This window comes from Aythya fuligula, chromosome 19, assembly GCF_009819795.1.
Source record: "Aythya fuligula isolate bAytFul2 chromosome 19, bAytFul2.pri, whole genome shotgun sequence".
Taxonomy (NCBI): domain Eukaryota; kingdom Metazoa; phylum Chordata; class Aves; order Anseriformes; family Anatidae; genus Aythya; species Aythya fuligula.
Window position 1 is genome coordinate 6,580,994 of NC_045577.1, and position 13,040 is coordinate 6,594,033.

A 13,040-nucleotide genomic window follows, 5' to 3' on the forward strand; every position below is an offset into this window, starting at 1 on the left:
TCATAATACTCGTGATGCAGTGGAAAACCCAAATGCAGGCACACTGCTACCACAGCAGCACATTGGGCATGAGCTGAGCCTGCTGGTGGCAATTCTCCTTCTGCTGTGTAACTATACACGTGTAAATTTGGAATTCAAATTTTAACTTTCTGTTTGAAGGCAGTCTTCCTAACAGGAGAACCCTATAGCACCCTGGACTGGAAAATTAAAGTGTTAAACAGGTATCTTAGTCCCTTTCTCCCCCCTTTTTTTGGGGTGGTCACGGAATAAGAACCACAGGCATAACATGAGTCCCGTTGTGTACACTGAGTGGGTTCTGCCTGGCATTTCTCTCCACCTCTCCCCTCTTTCAGGACAATGTACCTTGCAATCATCAGCTGCCACTTCTGGCTTGAGCTGACCTTCTGCCTCAAACATCTGCCCGTTCCAGGCCTTGAAGCGCACAGCTTTGTCTGAAGGTTTCTTGGATGAGCCTTCCCGCCAGACGGAGGTGTTCAGGCAGTGGATGGTGATGTGCTGCACCACCTCTGAGCTCAGCAGGCGAAGGAAGTTCATCTGGACTCTGCCGACGTCAAAATCCAGCTGTGAAGGTGACAGAGATGTTAGTGTGTGCCCCCTGCAGTGGGGCTGGGGGAGACAGCGGTTTGTCAGTGCAAGGGCCAACAGCAAAGGAGTGCCCTGGGCTCTGTGCAAGTTGAGATGGCTGTGCTGGATGTCTGAGCCCCAAACTGGTTCTGGTGTGACTATGGGCACGAGGGCCAGGCACAAAGTCATTCTGGAAAGTTGCTATGGGGACATGGCAGGTGCTTTGTTTTTCATAACAAACTGGTAGGTCCTTAAGTAGGAGAAAAACAACGCGTGCTTGAATTCAATGCGTGCTTCTGCAAGGAAGTGAAGCAGCTGGCTCTGGTGGGCACTGCAGATGAACCCAGATACTGCCACTGGTATTTTTCGGTCCAGTTACTTCCTCAAGAAAAATTCCCTGGCATTCACGTCAGCGTCAACTTGTGTATTTAAGCTGACCACACTTTTTCAAGTGGCAGACAACAAAATGCAAGAGTGACCTGAACATAAATTAATCCAACAAAGCATTTGGGGGCAGCATGTTTGCAGGATTACTGGCCTCTGTTAAGGTTATGGGTTAATTAAACACTGCTGGAAACATGCTGCTCTGTCTTGAAAAGTCAACAATGTAGGAGGTATGTTTTTAACTGCATGAGAGCAGTGCTGAATGCTACCCGCACAGCCACGCTCGCCCTGCTGCCGGGATTAAGGCAGCTTGCTGGGTTATAGTGGTCACTGTCCCGGGTTCCGGGAGAATATGCTTGTGGGTAAACATTTCGTAACGGTTGTATGGGAAATGCTGCAGTGTGTGTACCTTGGAGACAGTGATGGGGCTGAGGCATGTCTGCCCACCGTTGGTGAAGTTGCAGATGACCTGTATGGTGTCTGAGGAACAGCCGAGATTTGGGTCGATCCAGTAGGTACCTAAGAAGTAGAGGATTTGGGGATTAACAAGAAAATTTAACTTTGCTGTGCATAAGCAAAGGCAAGTCTTGATTCCTGCGTTACTGGTCCCAGGGAAGGAGACCAGGATGGGGGGATAACTCGGGGCTTCCTACCATCGTTCATCTTCTGTTCACAGTTCATGAGGTCTCGACAGATGCGTGCAGGGTTTTCCTTGGTGCCCAGGGGTCTCTTGATGCTCTGAATGAGGTTGCTGAGGTAGTGTAGAGTCTTAAAGATCTCCCCTCCGTGGTCTAGCATGAGAAGGTCTGGATGCTGGTAACTCTGGAGAGAACAGGAGGCAAAGTCAGGTGTGCCCTGGGGGCATGAGGTGCTCTAACCACAAGGAATTCTCTTTATAGTGGGAAAACTCCATGGGCCAAAGGCAGGCTGTGGCAGCAAGTTGTGACAGCGTGCACTGTCCTGCATGGGGAATCGCTGCTGCATTGGCAAAGTCATGATGGGAAAGCCATGAGGTTTGGAGCCTCACAAGTAGGGAGCAGAACTGCATCCTCGAACTGGCTCATTGCATGCACAAACCCCGGTAACTCCACAAGAAGCAGACAAAGCAGAGCATTGCAGACAGAAACTCCAAGCATACAAAGAACGAGCAAGGCTGGGAACGGCCCCAGCACAGACCGGGGGGAGTTCCACAGTACCCCCGTACCTCTGTCTTGAGTGCAGTGCTGGAGTCGATCAGTGTCCGGAAAGCAGCCCCAAAGCCATCTTGTTGCTGGTGTGGGGTGAAAAAGATGGTAACTGGGACTGGGGGAAGCTGAACATGCCCTGATGCAAGCAATCCCTTCTCAGTCTAGGGATGTGATTCAAGCCTTGTCCTGCTAACACAGCGTCTCTTGCTAGACCTGAGTGTGTGTTTTTAGGGTCCCAGCAAGCCCTTCTTGATGCCCCAACAGCACCTCAGCTCTGCATGATTTATTATCGTCATTAACAAATGAACAAAAAACAGAACTTACAAATGAAGCTGGAATTCCTGGAGGTCCCTAGAAATCAAAGCAGAAAAGGGGCATCAGCCAGAACAATGGGCACTCACTGTTGCAAAGATGCTCATTTATATCCTTTTGAAATCCTCTTTACCCCGAGTCCCTCAATACAGATGAGTGAGAGAGGCAACAATGCTGTCTCTATAAAATACTTGGAGATGGTTTGGGCTGAAGTGCGATAAACACTAGTCCATTCACACACACACACACGTTTTTGCATATGAGGAATGGGGCTAAGCTATAATTTCCAGGGAGTGAACAGTCCCTCCGGAGAGTATCGCTGCAGTAACTTCAGCTTGTTTCAATAATGTCTTTGAACTCTTTCCATGTATACGTACCGGAGGGCCAGGGTGTCCTCGTGGGCCTGGAGGACCCTAAAGACAGAGGGGCATCAGTTAGTGAAATGTCTTCAATTTGCATTACAGTTTCCTATGGCTGTCACCAGAATGAGTCTGTTCCCTGCTAAAAGCCTCCAGATTTTTGACATTTTACAGTATCCTCTCCCTCAAACACTTCTGGAGACAGGACATAGCTCTGTTTCCTCCATTTCCCAGTTTTGGGTGCATCTGTCTGTACCCGGTCCAGTCCTGCTCTATCTCTTGTTCCTACCCTTGGTTCCTGAGCTCTCAGTAATGCCAAATGCCCAGGTACACATCATGTTCCCTGTTTCCATCATGTTACCCACCCTACAGCATTATATTTGCTAGCAGCAACTGCTTTGTTTAAATGAAATACATTAGTCAGAAAAAAGTGATATCAAATACTCACCCTTGGACCTGGAAGACCCTGTAGGAAAAAAAAAAAGAAACCTTCAGATGTTTATTATTAAATTGATGCTCATTACACCCTGTACAGTCACGGCAGAGCCCCTGTGTGTGGAACAACCACTGGGAGCAGTGTTGGGGTCCCAAGGAAGAGGAGCAACATGTGTCCTGTACACCCGACACAGCCCCTGCATGCTGAGAACAAAAGGAGCTACAGGAAGGTGTGAGAGTCCATCAGGGCCCCTGCGAGAAGGGGAACGAGGGCAGCAGGAGGGAAGTGCCCTGGCACCACCACAACTCAGACAGGTCCCTGTGGGAGGGACACGAGGGGGTGCAGCCTCCAGCCACTCGCTGCATTTTGTGCCTGGAGATGCCGCAGTCATCGTTCCAGTGGCAGCTTTTGCTATATTGAGTTAAAGAAGCTGGAGTTTTAAGAGCAGCATGTATCCATGAGCACATGTGGGTGCATGCATGCATCATCTCGCTCAGGGGGGACCCGATGCCTGAGCAAGAGAACCCTGGGTGCCCACTTACCATTTCCCCGCGGCTGCCTTTGTCTCCCTTTGGCCCCTGTGAAGGCACACGAGACGGCTGTCAGTGACTGCAAGCTGCGCTTTTGGATGCACTGCCACCCAGAATCGCCTTGCAAGCACCCAAGCACATCTTAAATAAATCATATTCCCACCCTAAACTCCATCCAAAACAAAAAAAAGCCATTCCTGGACGTTTCAGAGATGAAACGTGGAATAAGCAGAGGCCCCTAGAAGCACCCATGCATGCAGCACAGAGGTGCCCAGCCCCTGCCTGCCGTGAGCAGCCGCTCGCCTGCCTTTAGGCACAAGCAACCCCTGTGTCCAAAGCATGGGGCTGCCGGCATCTTCCTGGTTTTCACCTCTGCCAACAGCAGCCTCTTTGTGCTGAGCTCTGAATAACTTCACGCTCATGTTTTTATGAAGCACTGACCTGAACTTTAGTCTGTGTTCAGTGCCTTTGGCATCTTGGGGCAGGCAGAGATTTTCAACACTTCCCTGAATCCAGCTGGTCCCAGTTTAATACATTTATCGGTTTTCTGTTGATTTTTTTTATTTTTATTTTTCATTCCTCCCTGGGGCCCCCCAGCCCAAGTTCTCTGGAAAAGCTGGCAACTTGCTTTTGCAAAACTGAAATGACATTCTTGTCTTCCAGTCTGATCTCTCTATCCAAAAACTTGCACATAAATAGATTATTCCTCACTTTTCAGTTAGTAATCCCCCTCAACTACATATTCAGCCAGAGACTGTCTCGAGCTTCTCTCAAGCTGCTCATCTTGAAGATCACTTTGTTTCCCTCATTACAGAAGGACTTGAGATGTAGTTAAGATGGCCAAAAGCATCTTGGATCTCAACCACTGTGCCCTGCTACAAAATACAGGCAGAAGAAAGGCAAATACTCACGGGGCTTCCCGTGGGACCCAGAATGCCATGCGGACCAATAATTCCTTCTTTTCCCTAGACAAGAAAAGATATCCATGAACCACCAGGTGGGAACCGATGGTCAGTTTGCCATGGCAGACTCGGTGATGACACCAAATCTCTTTGCAGCTTCTCAGCAGCAAGGCCACGGTGTTTGTGTAGCTGAATTAAACCCCTTTCAAAACACAGACCTGAAGACACAAGCCCTCACAGTGTGGTTGTCACAGCCCATGGCAAACCTCAGAAATTCCAGGAACAGAGGGATTTCAGTGTAGCTGGAGCGATTTGTGCAGTGCTCAGAAAAGCACGACGGTCTCTAAAGGCAGGAGTGCCCCATGTGGTTCAGTACACATGCTCTTGGTGGCAGCTTGGCCACAGCTTGGCTGATGGGCACTGGGTGAACTAACAGCCTGTGGCCTCACAGAAATAGAGGCCAGAGGATGGAAGAAAATCCTCCCACACCAAACAAACTGCAGAACCACTCACCATGAGGCCGGGTGGCCCACGTGGTCCCTGAATGCCTTTGAAACCAAGGTCTCCTGGGGGCCCCTGCGAGCAAACACGAGATGCCAGGTCCTGTTAAACGTTCCCCACACGTGTGCCCCTGCTTACAGCCCTGCTGCAAGGGCAGTGGTGCTGCCCCTAGTCTATGGGAATGGGACGGTCCAGTTTTAAACATTTCCACTCCTCTTTTGCAAGCCTTTTACTTTCTACAGAAAACAAACTGGTTCCCCTTCACCAGTAAAAGTATATGCCAATAAAATGGGTCTAAACTGATTGATGTTGGAGAAATGAGGGACTGCAAGATGTGCGGGTGGGGGGCTATAGGACAGCCATTTTCCATCTACACCACACCCATTTTAACAGGAATAAATTTCATCAAAGCATATGTAAATGCACTGTCAATGATTCTTTCAGCCATTATGATGCATAAATGAAAGAAAGTTGGAATCACAATTTAATTTCAATAGTTTCTGCAGAACTACTACTAATAAATAATTTTCAGCACTTATTGCATTGTCTGGCCACAATAAAGAGAGACTAGAAAGCCAAGTGGTCACAAGATAGCCTCTTACCTTTGGCCCAAAGATGCCCGCGATCCCTGGAAATCCTGCCTCACCAAAGTCTCCCTGGAAACAGCAGCCAAGACAAACACAAGAACAAAGAGCAACAGTAAGTTCACATTGAACTGGTCACTTGAAGACACGCCAAGAGCGCAGCAGCTTCAGAGAATGAGAAATCCATTAGTATTCTTCAGTCTAAGCAGGACTGATGAGAAAGAAGTATGAGAGAAATCTGAAGGAGGCATTACACAAACATCAGGCTGGAAGCAACTCCAGAACATCTCACAGACTAAGCCTTTTTGCCCCCAAGACAAGAGGCATACCTACAATATTTCTAGCAGATGCTTGGCTAGCTTGGAGAGCTTGGACCACAGTCAGCAGGAGCAGGGTGAAGAGCATCTACTCTGAGATTGATCCTGGAAGTCCATGCTCCAAGCCCTTTAAAATAAGCACTTCTTTTATTTCTAATACCAACTGGACTGATTTACTGAAGGGTAATTTCAAACTATGCTCAGTTATACTGTCAAAAAAGTGTGTGTTCCTACAACAGAACCTCCCATTCAAAACCAGGAAAGCCATACATATCCCCTAATTCTTTTCCTATTCATCCCTGCAGGGATTTTTGCTCACTTTCTTAAGAAAAATAATAATAATAAAATATTTGGAAGGCCATCAAGCTTGGATTAGCACGTAGCATGCACTCAGAATTAAAAAAAACCTCACTGGGTTGCACGTCCATATAGAAACACCCTCATTTCACCATAATGTTTAGGATATATGCCCTTTGACATTTCTGGGCTTCTCAGATGTTAAAATGCAAAATGATTCAACATTAAAAAAAATGGGACAGAAACATGCACCAGATGATTCATCTACAGTCTCAGGAACACAAGAGATGGAAAAGGCTTGTTTGGCCTCTCAGCTGGACGGTGTGACCCACGCTGGATTGTACTTTACGGGATGTTTTACAATGTCTTGTTCAGCCCGGTTGTAAATGACTCAAGCGATGGGGTTTCCACCACCTCTATTACAAGGCTATTCCAGAGTCAGTCTAGAGACCTTACTGTTAGGAAGTTTTTTCCTGCCACGACAGTGAGAAACTTCTTGGCAAGAAAGGTCTTGGTTGGACTCGGTGGAGTGTAAGAAACTTTCCAAGCATACGAAGTGATTTCACTGCCCGCTTACGGATCCTGGAAAGGAAACTCGCTACTAACAGAGGACTAAGGCCTTTCCTGTTTTACAAGAACCAACCAGGCCCTCTTTCTAGGGGAATTTAGGGCAAAAGTAAATGAGAAGTCAGAAGGGTTTTAGAGAAATCTAAATGCCATGGAGTCAGCTCAGCTGAGGGGACCTGATCAGTGTTTACGCAGCAAGGTATGCCCCAGTTCTGGGCAAAGCAACCTGCCAGAGGCAGGCACAAGAGGCAAAACAATGCTGTTGTTGTTGGCTGCCACCTTCCAGCCTGAATACTGCCATCACAGGGTTGGATATAAAACATGCAAATAGGGCAGCTACCTTTAATTGAGGTGTTGAGGATAACCATCTTGTGCCTTGCTTTGTGTTAGTCCTAATCTCTCTGGTTTTATGTCTGTCGTGTTCTGGAGATGCTCAGGCTGCCTGGGCAGGGAGAGGTTGCACAATGTCTGTGCATGTCAGGTGGCTGGAAATGCCACTGGTGCCAAGATGCTGAGCAGACAGAGGGTTTATTAAGTGAGACTTGAAAAGGGCCCTGCTTAGGGGTTTCTGTAAGATTTCTAATAAGTGAATCTAAAGCATGTAAGTAGTTATAGTTTTGTCTACTCTGTAAGAGTGACTCCTAAAAAGCTTCCAATCTAAATAGCTCAACATAGCCTCAGGCTGATAAAGTGTGACACCTCAGTGCTAAGCTGGGCAATCCCACCGGTACAATAAAAAAGCACAAAGGATTAGGAGCCTGCCCTGCAGACAGGTGTGGGAATTTAACTTCTGCTTCAACTGAGGGCTCGTGATGCTTCTCCCACAGCGTGCTCTGAACCTACATCTCCGCTGCCTTCCAGCCTGCACAGGTGATGCCTGCTCCTGCATCTCCTGCATGTCCCTGCTGGAGCTGCAGCCCCTTGCACCTTTGGGATGGTTTGGATTGCAGGAGCAGCTGAGGGCACTGGGGTTGTTTGGTCTGGAGAGGAGGAGGCTCAGGGGAGATGGGCACAGCTGCGATGTCTTGGGGAATGCAGGCACGGATTAGACATCTCTGCACACAAGTGAGCAGTGAGGAGCAGAGAAGCGTACACATTGGAGGGAGCTGCTCTGACACTCTGGCACTGATGTGCAAGGTTTATGGGTTCCCTTCTCTGTGACCCTCCTGGGGTGCACCCTGCTGTCCTGGCGTGAGGCTCTGCACCTCCTCCTACAGCGAGGGGTCAGCGCTGCTCAGCTCAGCGGTCACTCACCGGCTGGCCTTTGGGGCCTGCATTGCCAGGGCTCCCTGGAAGGCCCATTCCTCCTGGTGATCCTCGCTTCCCTGTTTGGCCAGTCTGTCCAGGCAATCCTCTTTCACCCTAAAAATAACAGAATTCAAACAATTCCAAAGGACAGGAGCTAAATATAACAACATTCAGCCGAAATAGCCATAGATGGAAAGCTGGAAAAAAGTGGCTCATCAGGATAAGGAATGTGGTTTCATCACAAGATGCCTCAGGTCTGCTAGGGCTGCAGGATGCGAGGCCAGCGAGGGGCATGGCTGGGGCCCCTCCTGAGCTCCATGCGGGGCAGGAGCTGCAGCAGAGGGGTGCTGCCTGCCTGGGGGCTGAGCACAGCAGGGGTTGAAGCATCTTCATTTGCACTTGTGTGCGTTGCCTGTCCTGCCCGGCAGTTTCCCATAATCTCGTCCCCCTAGCAGCCGAGCAATTGATGATTAAGCCATCGGAAATGCTGAAGTCATTCCAAGGCTTCAGCTGTGGGACTTCAGCACCAACACTGCAGCTCAAGGCCAGGAGCGGGGTGTCAGACCCAGCACCGCTGTTTGCTCCCCAGCTCTTCCCCTTGCCAGGCACCAGCAGCAGCACAAACCCCAGCTGCTGGGACGGAGCATCCATGGTGGCGAGTGCCCGGGGTGGTCGAGCAGGTGGCCAAAGGGCAACCAATTTCCCTGCAGCCAGGGCGTGAGCGTGGCACAGCTACACAAGGGTCTGTCAGCCACTTCTGCTAAGAGCCTGTTATTCTGCCCAAGGCAGCTGGAGGGCAGCAAGTGACAGTTTAAGTGTGATGTGTTAGGGGAGGCATAATTTAAATCAGACCTGATAGCCCCAAACCCAGCTGCAGTCTTCCTACTTAGAGCCTTTCTACACACGGCTCAGTTGCTGTTGGTCCAGTTTAGGCCCTGGGGCCTGTCTGGACCAGGGCAAGGACCAGTAAGAAACCCAGCTGTCACCAAGCAGCTTTTCCCTGTTTCCACCCAAAGTGATGCCCAAGCCCATGCTGGTTCCAGCAATTCCAATCAGGTAAATGTACGCTAAAAGCCAGTGGCACAATTTCGCTTCCCCAGCTCAGGCCTCACAGGGCAGCAGGGGGAGGACATCCACGTTTCAGTGGAGTTGTCCGTCCTGGATATCTCACAGCCAGGCTGTAGCAGTTGCCTTGCAGCTTCTCCAAGGTCACATTTCTTTTAACCGGGTTTCTACTGAAAGGAGGCTAACGTGTTCGCAGTGTGGGTACATGTATTTGTAAACGCCTGTGCTCAGAGAACTTTGACAAAGGAGGAAAAGTTGCTGGGACATTCAGCTGCTGTGAACTTAATGAAAATGGATGGGTGGATGAACGAGAAGACTGGATGGAGACTGACTGGGCCTCCAGCTAAGTGAAAGGTGGCAGCAGGAGTTCAGACTTCATTAGACCCTGGAGAATCGAAGCTCTAGAGACACGAGGCTCACAGACTGCATAGCTCATAGAAGCATTTTAAAGTCACAAACTCACCTTGAACCCTGGTGGTCCCTGTGCCCCGGGCAGTCCTGGTATGCCAGGGTTCCCTCTTTTGCCTGACATCCCTGTTACACCTTCTTCCCCATCATCTCCCTGCTCTCCCTAGAAATGAAACCCAGGAGAGGTTATGAAACACGGCGCTCTGTCTCTACTTGTGCACATCTTCTGGGGGCAGCAAGCATGCATCTGGGCATGGGCGGACTTGCAAAATCTGTGCATGCAAGAAGCTATTTGTCAGGCTAGAAGCACAGGGTTGTTTACAGATTTGGCCACGCCTGTATGTGAGATAGGAAGAGCAACATAGGATCCACTCTGGGTACGTGTAAACTGGGATATCTGTGGCTGGACTACATCCATTTCTCCTGTGTTACCTTTTATTTTTCCAGCTCCTAAGCTGCACTTGCATCAATACTATGAGGTTACAATGCGAACTCACCAGCACCCCAGGCACGCCATCCTTTCCAGGCACTCCGTCCACACCAGGGGCACCCTCTTGACCCTGCCTTCCCACCACTCCTCGAGGACCTGGTAGCCCAAGGGTGCCCTAAAATCACAAAGGCGTTAGCGATGGAACTCCTGAACAGCATCTGCTGGGGCAGAAAATCAATTTTTTACCTACCGGTGAGCCTCTGCTCCCGGCACTGCCCCTTGCTCCTTGCTTTCCTTTTTGACCCTGCAAGGAAAATAAGAAAGACATCTAAAACTGCAGCAGTTCCAGCACAACTCCACTTCAGAGCCTGACTTCAGGGTGTGCTTTTGGATAATGGCTGGAAAGAGTTTTATAAAAAGGAGATTTATAAAGTCAGTTGCTCCAGCACTGGGGAATGAACTGCTATTTGGTTTTATTACAAGTGATTCTTCGTATGTCTTGAGAGTTCTAGGGCAGGAATGAATAGCTAGAAGGCAAGGACCTACATTTTTCCTAATACAGAGCAGATGAGGACAAATAAAGCAGGATGAACTCAAGGGAGGACTCAATGCACTGGCAAACATTAGAACAAGATGCTTAAAACCTGTGTCCTCTGTCTGTTCATTGACAGCACAGCACAGAACCAAGGCACTGGCAAGTCTTCTGCAGGGCATTCACTCAGGGCATTTCTCCCCAAGTAGCTCCCTGTATTTTGGGAAGTTAATGGAAATGAAAAGGGTTCCTTGTGTCTAAAATTTGCAGTGCTGCTTTGTGAATAAAGACGTATAAGAAATACTCCAGAGGTTTATTAGCTGTAAAAAGGATTAATTTCGGCAGAATGAATGGAAAACTCAGCCTCACCATCTTCACTAGGGCTCTTTTAGTGAGGTCATGCACTAAAGCACTTTTAAATTGAGGCACTGCATTTTCTGTGCATTGTTTCTCCATCTGCAGAGGACCAGGCAGACCAGCTACACGAAATAAATACTCCTGGGGGTGCTGTCTCTGCTACTCATTAGACCCAAAGGTAGTTCCAGATCATCCACTGATGGGTAGAGTTTATTCATCTTATCACCTGGTACCTCCCTTGCCAAGAACACCTACTGTAGGTTAGGCTATCTTCTGGCATTAACACAACAGGGTAAAAATAAAAACCCTAATGCCTGCCAAAAGGGAGCAGGAATGTGCTGAGTATTGAGGTCACATTCTTATGTTTTAGCAAATAAAATCCCCGCTCTGTGAGAATAATTAGCAGGCTGTCATTACAGCCAGATGTGGAAGTTGGAGTAGGTACCACAATGAACCTTGAAGGAGCTGTGTGCTGTGTTTCCTTGCTCAATGAAGGCAAGGAGTTAGAGGGACTCCTCCAAGAAAGGTAAAAAATGCATGGATAAATTGACTCCCTAGCTGGAAGGTTTCAAGTCAAAAAATTTGATGGTTCAGGTGAAGGAGAGGAACACTTGGCTGGCTCAGATCCCCTCAGGGACAGACTGGAGATGGAGCTGGCTGGAGCTGGAGGCAGCACATGGATGAGTACGGGAATGGGGCACAATCCATGGCAAGGACTAAAGACCTGCCCAAGATTCACCTGTCATGCAGGAGCTGTTATTGCCTTGATCATCTCCATTTTCAAAAAGTCAACCAACTATTGGGTTTAGACACTTAAATGCATGTTTACAGCCCTCCCACTAGGTTTTCCACAGTCTTTCAAGGTGTAGACCATAGGCCAAATCAAACACATTGGGAAAACACATGACAGTCCTCTTAATTAGACATTTTCTTCAAACTTGGGACACTATAGATCCACCCTGCTGAAACCTACCACATCACCTTTGGATCCCTTTGCTCCTGGCTGGCCTGGTGGTCCAGGATCCCCCTACAAAACATAAGCAAGAAAAATCTGCTTGAAATTCTCTTCTGGCAATATCTTGCATGAAGTACAAAGAACAGCATTTTTTGTGCCCTAACAACGCTGACCGTATGGAAACAATTCACGGGAACAGCCTGTGCTCAGACAAGCCTCCTGGGGAAAAAAGAAGCAAGGAACTGTCTCCAGAGAGCATTTAACAGGGTATCAATCAGAGAAGAAGCAATGTTACCCCCTCACTTGGGTGGTGCTCGTGTTTGGGGGAATCAATCACTAAATTCCAGATTGCGCCTGGAAAACCATGCCTTGAAGTGAGCAGGAGGGAGCCTGGTTTGAGAAAGGCACTGCACAAGCTACGTGCAGAACGAGTGGTTCACACAGCAAACACATCTTGAGTGTTGGTACCACCTCCCTTTTGCGTGCTGCAGCCCTTTCCTTGGTTCTGCCTGGATGTCACATCTTGGACAACTACCTACAGAAACGTGAAACTCGTCCTGTTCAATTCCCCATCACACACATCTCCGTGCTTTCTTCTGGCCATCCAGATTTTTGTGTATTTGTGTTGGGCAGTTTCTGGAGGACCCACCTACAGAGCTCCCCCTCTTCAGCTTGTTTCTGAGCCGCATTTCTCATGTCCTTTCCTAAAGACAAGCCAAAACTCCCGCTTCCATTTGAAACACTGACATCTGCGGGGAAACCACCCCTCAGAATAAATTTACTCCACTGGGGAATGCAGCAGCTCTACCCATTTCCAGACAGAGCACATGACAGAGCACTAAGATTTTAACCCAAACTGGAATTTGTTGTTCTTCCCGGCAGCCCTACAAAGAATGGGAATCAATTCAACTTGATTTCCCAGTATGAACTCCATTGAATGTGCTACTGCACTCTTGGCTGCGATAGTACACAGATATAATATGTCTGTCTGTCTGTGTGCTCACATATGCAAATTAGATCTGCCTTATATAAATAAAGGAATAAAAAATAATTTCCTTAAATTTGGATTTAATTTACTCTTTCA

General features: G+C 48.4%; 1 protein-coding gene across 1 annotated transcript in view; it reads right to left on the reverse strand.

Annotated features, from left to right (window-relative positions):
• Nucleotides 1-13,040, reverse strand: part of LOC116497028 (collagen alpha-1(XXVII) chain-like) — a 150,251-nt gene that overhangs the window by 2,126 nt on the left and 135,085 nt on the right. Inside the window, exons 45-60 of the mRNA XM_032200523.1 lie at nucleotides 11,975-12,028; nucleotides 10,363-10,416; nucleotides 10,180-10,287; nucleotides 9,738-9,845; nucleotides 8,216-8,323; nucleotides 5,799-5,852; nucleotides 5,209-5,271; nucleotides 4,705-4,758; nucleotides 3,806-3,841; nucleotides 3,276-3,293; nucleotides 2,846-2,881; nucleotides 2,481-2,507; nucleotides 2,174-2,239; nucleotides 1,623-1,791; nucleotides 1,379-1,488; nucleotides 364-582 (exon numbers count right to left, since the gene is read on the reverse strand). Coding sequence (XP_032056414.1) covers nucleotides 364-582; nucleotides 1,379-1,488; nucleotides 1,623-1,791; nucleotides 2,174-2,239; nucleotides 2,481-2,507; nucleotides 2,846-2,881; nucleotides 3,276-3,293; nucleotides 3,806-3,841; nucleotides 4,705-4,758; nucleotides 5,209-5,271; nucleotides 5,799-5,852; nucleotides 8,216-8,323; nucleotides 9,738-9,845; nucleotides 10,180-10,287; nucleotides 10,363-10,416; nucleotides 11,975-12,028 — 1,284 coding nt within the window. The remainder of the gene's footprint in view (nucleotides 1-363; nucleotides 583-1,378; nucleotides 1,489-1,622; nucleotides 1,792-2,173; nucleotides 2,240-2,480; nucleotides 2,508-2,845; nucleotides 2,882-3,275; nucleotides 3,294-3,805; nucleotides 3,842-4,704; nucleotides 4,759-5,208; nucleotides 5,272-5,798; nucleotides 5,853-8,215; nucleotides 8,324-9,737; nucleotides 9,846-10,179; nucleotides 10,288-10,362; nucleotides 10,417-11,974; nucleotides 12,029-13,040) is intronic.